The sequence below is a fragment of the Tubulanus polymorphus genome, chromosome 6 (genome assembly GCF_964204645.1).
Source record: "Tubulanus polymorphus chromosome 6, tnTubPoly1.2, whole genome shotgun sequence".
Classification (NCBI taxonomy): Eukaryota; Metazoa; Nemertea; class Palaeonemertea; order Tubulaniformes; family Tubulanidae; genus Tubulanus; species Tubulanus polymorphus.
Window position 1 is genome coordinate 2,488,137 of NC_134030.1, and position 9,957 is coordinate 2,498,093.

The 9,957-nt window shown below is 38.4% G+C and overlaps 1 protein-coding gene across 2 annotated transcripts; it reads left to right on the forward strand.

Moving 5' to 3' along the window:
• Nucleotides 1–4,793: 4,793 nt before the first annotated feature.
• LOC141907486 (major facilitator superfamily domain-containing protein 4B-like) lies at nt 4,794–6,979 on the forward strand. 2 transcript variants are annotated; one of them, XM_074797143.1, is made up of 3 exons: nt 4,794–4,838; nt 4,922–5,275; nt 5,924–6,979. In XM_074797143.1, the coding sequence occupies exons 2-3, from the start codon at nt 5,095–5,097 to the stop codon at nt 6,961–6,963; spliced, it is 1,221 nt and encodes a 406-aa protein (XP_074653244.1). In that variant the 5' UTR covers nt 4,794–4,838; nt 4,922–5,094; the 3' UTR covers nt 6,964–6,979. The 2 variants fall into 2 exon arrangements, with proteins under 2 accessions (XP_074653244.1, XP_074653243.1); XM_074797142.1 differs by having other exon boundaries at nt 4,815–5,275.
• Nucleotides 6,980–9,957: the final 2,978 nt, after the last annotated feature.

Genomic DNA, 9,957 nt, shown 5'->3' on the forward strand with positions numbered 1-9,957 from the left:
CTCAAATTTTTGGTGTAATTGCCATTGGTTACTTCATGTTTTCAATGAGGACAACCATTAAAACATAACTGTTTTAGGCTTAAACTGTTTCGTGAAACCGGGCCCTGTATGTAATAATAGATGAAATTGATAAACGCTGAATTTGAATTAGATTAATTTTTTTAAGTCAGGGAAAATTTTTCATGTTCAATAAAATGCACCGAGTCGTTATCAATTTGTCGGTACCACTCTCAAGTGTTAGGTGAATTTACTGAAATTTAATTGAAAAAAAAACATTCATTTTCCTTTATTCTCATGCTAGATTTAGTAAGGTAATACAATATTTACAGCAGCCCCAATACTAACTGAGTTCCCTGATTCTCAACTAGTAAGATTGTTAACATAATCTATACGCCGGGTGGATTTAGAGGGGGCTCATTGAGCCTGGACCCCTCAAACTTTTGCCAAGATTACATGCTAAGAAACTGGTCAATACTATCACAATTTTCTTGGGCGCTAGTGAAGATTAAAAAGAATTCAAATCGACCTGGAATTATGTGGTTTAATTTCAGACGACCTTGTTTTATCTGATTGGTACTTGTGTCTACGATATTCTGCCCGATTGCGGGATACTAAAATACATCAGTTTACACATGGTCCCTGTATGCCTGATAGACTTCTTACTTAAGACAAAGTACTTGAACTAATTACAACAACGATTGAGTGACATCGGTCAGTTTGAAAAATATTCGATTTTCTTCTTATTAGTAACTAGTGTATTCGTAAATATCAATTATTTATCCAGGAAGTAAGACAATCTAAATATTTGGATGGATATATGAAAGCTGTGGGTACTGGAGTGTGTAATTGGTAGTGTAGTGTGATCTGTGTGCATTTGTGGCCAGCACACAGATCACATTGTTCAATGGGGTTTGGTCCAGGACTCGCGAGATTTTCAACAACACGGAAGTAACGTGTAATAAATGATGACTTGAATTGCATGACTACCTACCACCCCTCATTATTGTTGGAAAACTAAACGTTCGGCACTGACTAAAAATTAGTAATAACATTTTAGAAATGGCCAGAATTTTAACTTAGGTTCTATCTCATTTTTATTTTACAATTGCGATTGGTATAATTTTTTTTTAAACGGCCGTTAAGGCTTCGTGTTTCGTCTGCAATTCACTGCAAATAGTTACGCAACTACGCACATTTCAGTGTTTTTGGCAGCTGTACACTCAATCGGCACCGTTCGTGACTAGCTTCACTGCGGAATTATCATTAACTAACATCGCCATATCACATCATCAACTTATATTGAGCCTTAAAACCCTAACAGCCGAAATAATTGAAAAGCACACACGATTTCTATCATTGAAAGTTGAGAGAGTGGCCATGTTTGTGTTTGCTGCTTCGCGTAAATCCCGCACGGTGGCGCAACCGCGCGGAGTGGGGCCGATACGTCCAGTGAATCTGATCTGAGATAAGTGCACTAACTCTGACATCTGCATGTTAGTGCACCAGACGAACGTATTGATTCATTTCAAAATCGGTATTAAAAAATTAACGCCTACGAAATTGGCACTGAATTATTACTTAATTAATTAATTGGTAGAACAGTGAAATACGCGTGTACAAGCAGAACAGCCTGTAAATTCACACGTGGAAAATAGATACGTATATTATACAATCTAAACCCACCGTATACTATTAGAAAGATTACAAAACGATATTTACTTTCAGAAATAAGAAATGGCGTTTGTATACATGACGATGATCTCTAGAGTGAGAGGTCAAGTCTGGTGTTTAATTCATGATTTATGAATTCGTTTTTAAATCCATTGAATGAGTGAGATATATCGGTGGGTCTAAACTATTAATACGTGAGGTAGAATTCATTAACCTTAGAACATGCGGTGTAACTGTCCGAGAGTGATCGCTGACGTTTCATTGTCGAAGACATTTTTCAGTACGGCAGATTTTAAGCATTTCCATCAAAAATGATTATTACAGAATTAATGAATATAGCAGCATGTAATGATAGATAAAATTGATAAACGTTGAATTCATATTAAGTTAATTTTCAAGTCAGGTAATATCTTGTGTACAATTGACTGCACCTTAGTCGTTATCAATCTGTCGGTACCACTCTCAAATCTGAGGTGAATTTTACTGAAATTTATTTGAAAAAACCATTCATTTTCCTTGATTCTCAAATTAGATGTAGTGAAGTAGTGAAATATTTACAGCAGTCTCAACGCGCTACCGAGTTCCCTGATTCCCAACTCGGTAAAATATTTACAGCAGTCTCAACTCTACCGAGTTCCCTGATTCTCAACTCGGTGAAATATTTACAGCAGTCCCAACTCTACCGAGTTCCCTGGTTCTCAACTCGGTGAGATATTTACAGCGGTCTCAACGCTACCGAGTTCCCTGGTTCTCAACTCGGTGAAATATTAAAAGCAGTCTCAACGCTACAGAGTTCCCTGATTCTCAACTCGTTGAAATATTTACAGCGGTCTCAACGCTATCGAGTTCCCTGATTCTCAACTCGTTGAAATATTTACAGCAGTCTCAACGCTACCGAGTTCCCTGGTTCTCAACTCGGTGAAATATTTACAGCAGTCCCAACTCTACCGAGTTCCCTGGTTCTCAACTCGGTGAGATATTTACAGCGGTCTCAACGCTACCGAGTTCCCTGGTTCTCAACTCGGTGAAATATTAAAAGCAGTCTCAACGCTACCGAGTTCCCTGATTCTCAACTCGTTGAAATATTTACAGCGGTCCCAACTCTACCGAGTTCGCTGGTTCTCAACTCGGTGAAATATTTACAGCAGTCTCAACGCTACCGAGTTCCCTGATTCTCAACTCGTTGAAATATTTACAGCGGTCTCAACGCTATCGAGTTCCCTGATTCTCAACTCGGTGAAATATTTACAGCAGTCCCAACTCTACCGAGTTCCCTGGTTCTCAACTCGGTGAGATATTTACAGCGGTCTCAACGCTACCGAGTTCCCTGATTCTCAACTCGGTGAAATATTTACAGCGGTCTCAACGCTATCGAGTTCCCTGATTCTCAACTCGTTGAAATATTTACAGCGGTCTCAACGCTATCGAGTTCCCTGATTCTCAACTCGTTGAAATATTTACAGCAGTCTCAACGCTATCGAGTTCCCTGATTCTCAACTCGTTGAAATATTTACAGCGGTCTCAACGCTATCGAGTTCCCTGATTCTCAACTCGTTGAAATATTTACAGCGGTCTCAACGCTATCGAGTTCCCTGATTCTCAACTCGTTGAAATATTTACAGCGGTCTCAACGCTATCGAGTTCCCTGATTCTCAACTCGTTGAAATATTTACAGCAGTCTCAACGCTATCGAGTTCCCTGATTCTCAACTCGGTGAAATATTTACAGCAGTCTCAACGCTACAGAGTTCCCTGATTCTCAACTCGTTGAAATATTTACAGCGGTCTCAACGCTATCGAGTTCCCTGATTCTCAACTCGTTGAAATATTTACAGCAGTCTCAACGCTATCGAGTTCCCTGATTCTCAACTCGTTGAAATATTTACAGCGGTCTCAACACGCTATCGAGTTCCCTGGTTCTCAACTCGGTGAAATATTTACAGCAGTCTCAACTCTACCGAGTTCCCTGGTTCTCAACTCGTTGAAATATTTACAGCAGTCCCAACGCTACCGAGTTCCCTGGTTCTCAACTCGGTGAAATATTAAAAGCAGTCCCAAAGGTACAGAGTTCCCTGATTCTCAACTCGTTGAAATATTTACAGCGGTCTCAACGCGCTACCGAGTTCCCTGATTCTCAACTCGGTGAAATATTTACAGCAGTCTCAATTCTACTGAGTTCCCTGGTTCTCAATTCGGTGGAATATTTACAGCAGTCTCAACGCTACCGAGTTCCCTGATTCTTAACTCGGTGAAATATTTACAGCAGTCTCAACTCTACCGAGTTCCCTGATTCTCAACTCGGTGAAATATTTACAACAGTCTCAACGCTATCGAGTTCCCTGGTTCTCAACCCGGTAAAATATTAAAGCAGTCCCAAAGGTACAGAGTTCCCTGGTTCTCAACCCGGTGAAATATTAAAAGCAGTCCCAAAGGTTCAGAGTAAGGTGGTATCATCTATAACATTGATAGAAATCATTATTCTGATTTCCATTTATTTAAAAAGAAATTCTACAAAGCTGTTTATCACCATATTACAATGTTATATATATATATGCATCATCGTGTCCACGTACATCTAAAATTCGGTCTTTTTAAGAAATGAATGATAATAATTCTTCCCTCCGCGATTTTAATCCTCCGAAAGATTAGCAATTTGAATACGGTTTCAATTACGAAACATATGTTACGTATAAAAGTATGGACTTAATATCAGTTGAATGAGGAACATTAATTAGTTCCTGAAATGATTGAATATTTTTGAAAATTATTCTAAAAATTAACGAACTTCTATTTTCGAGAGCGTGTGTCGAAAATTGACCACATGTTTTTATATCGCTCTCATGTCGCATTGTACCGTATTTGTGAAATGAATTTTACAAAACTAAAAACCAGAGATTCACGCAGTTTGAATGTTTTGTCAAAATCCATCAAATAACCGGTGAAATATGATAAACAAGTATCAGAAATAGGAAGAAAAAAATACCCAACGATGTAGGACAAAATACCCTAATAAAATGGCGGCTGTCAACCGTAAAATGGTTTATTGAGATTAACTGGGTACAAGGCCTCGTTTAGACATTTAGATAATTACGGTTGATAAAACAGTATATCCGCGTTGAAGCGATGTAGAGAGAATCCCACAATAATAACGAAAAACTGTCCGAAAATGTAACTGAAGCTAGAGTTTATTCAACGTTTCTACTATATCCCAATAGTAATCTTCATTATTGTGGGATTCTGTCTGCATTTAGATAATGATTGTGGGAGATTAGAAAAATTCAAATTGACATAGAATTTTGTGGTTTAATTGCAGACGGCCTTGTTGTATCTGATTGGTACTTGTGTCTACGATATTCTGCTACAAAACAACGCATCGCAGTCGCAGGAATGGATAGTGTTTCTTTCGCAAGGAATCGGTGTCGGAATGTCGGCAGTATTTTGTCTGCTTATAGTCTGGTTGACAGAGCAGTTCCTTCTTATGACGCTCTGCGCAATTCTCGTTTTAAACGGAGTGGCGACGATCGTCTGTGGCGTCAGCACGAATTTCATCCTGACCAATGTCTGGTTAGCGATAGGTGGCGTAGCAGTCGGATCGGGAGAGGTGGGTACGTACCTTTTATTAGAATCAAATTAATCGCATGTTTGTGATTTTTGATTTGAATTAAAAACAAATTTTTTCTTTGAATATCAATGGCCATGTCGATAATAGTAACACAGGGCACAATTCCAAGTGTGTCAAGATTTGACTCAACTCTGAAAATGAACTAATTTCTTCAATCTCATTCTATTGTGCTCTTTACAACTTTATGTGTCTTTCTACCTTCTTGTATGATTTGATACGAATAATAGAAAAGAATAGAATAAATTTCAACTCTGAGTTAATTCTAACTCACAACTGACTGTGGAACTGGATCCTGAGTTCAGAGTTCAAACTCACAACTGTGGAACTGCGTACTCCTGTGTTCTGTGTTGAGAGTTAACTCTAACTCACAACTGTATAACTTGATCCTGGGTTCAGAGTTAACTCTAACTCGCAACTGTGGAACTGGATCCTGAGTTCAGAGTTAACTCTAACTCGCAACTGTGGAACTGGATCCTGAGTTCAGAGTTAACTCTAACTCACAACTGTTGAACTGGATCCTGAGTTCAGAGTTAACTATAACTCACAACTTTAGAACTGAATCCTGAGTTCAGAGTTAACTCACAACTGTGGAACTGGATCTTGACTATTGCTTGGTTTATTATCGTTTCAGTAAATGCGTTGGTTTGTGTCAGCATCTACGAGGAAAAAAGTGCGCCTATGTTGCAGTTATTGACACTGGCGACAGGTGTCGCCAATATCGGGGGACCCGCGTTTATTGCGCCGTTTCTGTGTCCAGTCGCTTACGAAATCGTCAAAGATCGCAATAATATCGAAAACTCCACACAAAAATCTAGTCTCAAAACCATCAATTCATCGATGTCAATCAGCGACGACGTTCATAATGATTTCACGGTCAGTAATCCAACAGTCCCTAACTTTATCTACCCGTTTTCGCTCTTTGCCGCCTGTTCGTTTCTCGGAGCCGTCGGGTTTTTGATCCTATTTATTTGGGAACGACGAACCGACGAGAATATATTCGACGTTGACGCCGAAAAACTGGAAACTCGACTGATACCCGAAACGAAACGTCGACAGAAGAAACCGAACGCCCGAATTTTGACTTTGATTTTATCGGGTTGTATGCAGTTTAACATCGGTGGAATTCAGAACGTTCTCGGTAATTTATTGACAACATACGTCGTGAATTTCGGGCACGATATAAACACGAAGGAAGCCGCTCATCTCGGAACCTTGGTGCAATTGATGTTGATGTTGGCTCGATTTCTGAGCGTCCCGATTAGTTACAGATTCGGATCCTCGCCGCCGTTAGGTATCGGGATAGTATTATATCTGATCAGTAGTTTACTGCTATCGTGCGACCCGACCAAGACGCAGTTACTGTACGCGGCCTTCCTCGGTCAAGGGTTCGGATCCGGTCCTATATCACCGGCAGTATTAGGCTGGTTACCGGAGAAATATGAGATATCGAAATGGATTCACACGCTGACGATTCTCCCATTCCTCGCGGGGCATTTCGCTATGGGTCCTTTAACAGCTAAATGCATGCAGATGTTCGGTCGCTGGTCGCTAATGGTGATTTCTACGATACATGGGTTTTTATTGGTTGTCTGTTTTATCGTAATGAATCGGCTGTTGAGAAAAGATCGTGAAAAATCAGATTCATCAATCAAGTCCAAACAAATTGAATAAAGGTGGAAATAAAAAAATTGGGAAACTTATTTTCAACGTTTAGCTTTTTAACTTCGGAGGATTAGAAAAGATTATGAATTTTCATAGGGCCTTGTAAATAATAGAACAATAAAGGCGTTCTCCGGCACACCGGTGAAGGCTTGAATAAAACTGAGCTGTCCATCCGGGCAGAAATTGAGCTGTCCGTCGAACTTCGCTGAAAAAGCTGAAAAGCTGAAAAGAAAACGCTGAAATTTCAGGGAATTCCCTAAAAACGGATCAAAGGATTAATTAGAAATATGTATCATTCATCGGATTAATACTGCTAGTATTCTATTAATAAAAGAATGAGTTGATTTGAGAAATAGATCAAAAATTTGATCATAGTACGTTGCGACTACCACGACTTAAGATATTTTTTTAAGTTCTAAAGGTTCAAGATACGGACATTTTTGGCTCCATCTAACTCTGAATCGTCATCAACGATTGATACAAAAAGTATGTTTTGATGTGTAGCATGTTGCACAGGTTCGAGTCAGAACTCTTATCAGAGATAAATGCACTCAGTACTTACTCCCTTTGTCTCTCTCTGCCATCGAAATTGTATATTCTATATTGATTCATTTTCTATATTTTTATTTTAAAGTGCGCAGACCTTTTGTCAACTGTCTACACCATCAAAATTGTATATTCTATATTGATTAATTTTCTATATTTTTAATTTTGAAGTGCGCACACCTCATTTGTGTAACGCGTTAGTGTGAATAGGGCTAAGGCACGGGAGTACGCGTACACTCTTGACACTTTAGGAGAATCAACACATAAAATCAAAACCAGGATATACAACTAAGATAATTGAAAACGGAATTTATCTTCACTGTCTTTATAAATTCTTGATTCAATAAATTTCTTTTTCAAATCTTTTGAATTAAATATATGAAGCGTGTTTTGACCATAATACGCGAGCAGAGGCTGAATAAACTTGTTATACAAAATGCTGTGTAACTGTCCGAGAGTGATCGCTGCCTTTTCATTGTCGATGACGTATTTCAGTACGGTAGGAAGAATATCAGATTTTACACATTTTTACCCAAAATGATTATTACCAATATGTAATAATAGATGAAATTGATAAACGTTGAATTTGAATTAAATTAATTTTCTAAGTCAGGGAAAATTTTTTATGTTCAATAAAATCCACCTAGTCGTTATCAATTTGTCGGCACCACTCTCAAATGTTAGGTGAATTTACTGAAATTTAATTGTGAAAACCCTTCATTTTCCTTTATTCTCATGCTAGATTTAGTAAATTAATAAAATATTTACAGCAGTCCCAACACTAACTGAGTTCCCTGATTCTCAACTCGGTGAAATATCTACAGCTGTCCCAACGCTACCCAGTAAGATTTTAACATAATCTATACGGGTGGATTAAGCGGGGGCTCTCTCTCTCCCTCTCCCTTTCTCTCTCCCTCCCCTCCCCCTCCCCTCCTCACCCTCCCCCTCCCCTCCTCCTCCCCCTCCCTCCATTTCTTCCACCCCTCCCCCTCCCTCTCTCCCTTCCCCCTCCTCATCCCCCTCCCTCTCTCCCCCTTTCTCTCCACGATTTTAATCCCCCGAAAGATTACCAATTTGAATACGGTTTCAATTTACGAAACATATGTTACGTGCGTATAAAAGTATGGAAGTGCGTATAAAAGATGACGTATCATCCAGCGAGCCGTATGATCATGGTTAATGTTTAGAAACTTCACCAGAGCCCGTCATATCATAAGCATTTCGCGAAAACAGTTCTAGCAGGATTTCATTTCAATAGCATGAAAGGAAGTAATAATTAAAAATATAGCTGCAAAGCAGCGATAACGGGTTTTCTGAATGCATGTGATCGAAAGGAAAAATTAATTACCGGGTATTCGATGGAAAAAATAAAATGAGATGATTCGGATATTATCGGAGCAATCATCTTTTTGGTTGAATGTTCTAACCCCAGTATAGTCCCCCGTGATTTGGAAATTCTCGGAGCCCTCCTTTATTTACTTACTAAATGACGTCACAAATTGTTATTTCGCCGGTGCTTGTTGTCTAACAATTCAATTCAATTCTTTATTTACATTAACCTAATAAGTAATTTTAAGTTTCAAATAGGATGGAAAGTACATTCAGACAATCTGTTGGTTCAGAGAGACCGTTATTACAGTATCAATTTATACATTTCGTTTCGAAGCTGTCAGTTGCCGAATCTGAATGAAGATGAATTTTATTTGACGAAATCGGCGGAAAATATATAATGATAATAATAATCAACAGAATTTCAAGAGGGTTTTCGACGAAGGTCAGAAAACCCTAATAATTAGTTATCCAATACAGATAGATGTGAAAATCAAGATTCATAGAAGATTGATTAGAACATTCATCGGATTGATAATACTTCTTGTATTCGATTAATAAAGTTGTGACCAGTTGAAATGAAATAGATCAAAAATTTAATCATAGTACGTTGAGGTTATACCACGACTTAAGATATGTTTAAGTTCAAAAGGTTCAAGATACGCACATTTTTGTCACTGTCTAAACCTGAATCGCGATCAACAATTGAAATGAAAATTATCATGTTTTGATGTTTAGCATGTTGCACCTGTTCGCAATAAGTACTCTCATCTGAGATAAGTGCACTCAGTACTACTCCCTTAGTCACTCTCTACCATCGAAATTGTATATTGTATATTGATTCATTTCAATACCGCATACCACATTCGTGTATCGCTATGGCGTGAAGGTCTAAGTCACGGAAATACGCGTGAAACAGCCTGGTACACTCGTGACACTTGGAGAATCAGCATATAAAATCAAAACCGGGATGCAGTTAAAAGATTGAAAACGGAATTTATCTATCCCCTGTCTTTTGAAATTCTTGATTTAATAAATTTCGTTTTCAAATCTTTTGAATTAAATATATAAAGCGTGTTTTGACCATAATACGCGAGCAGAGGCTGAATAAACTTGTTGTTATACAAA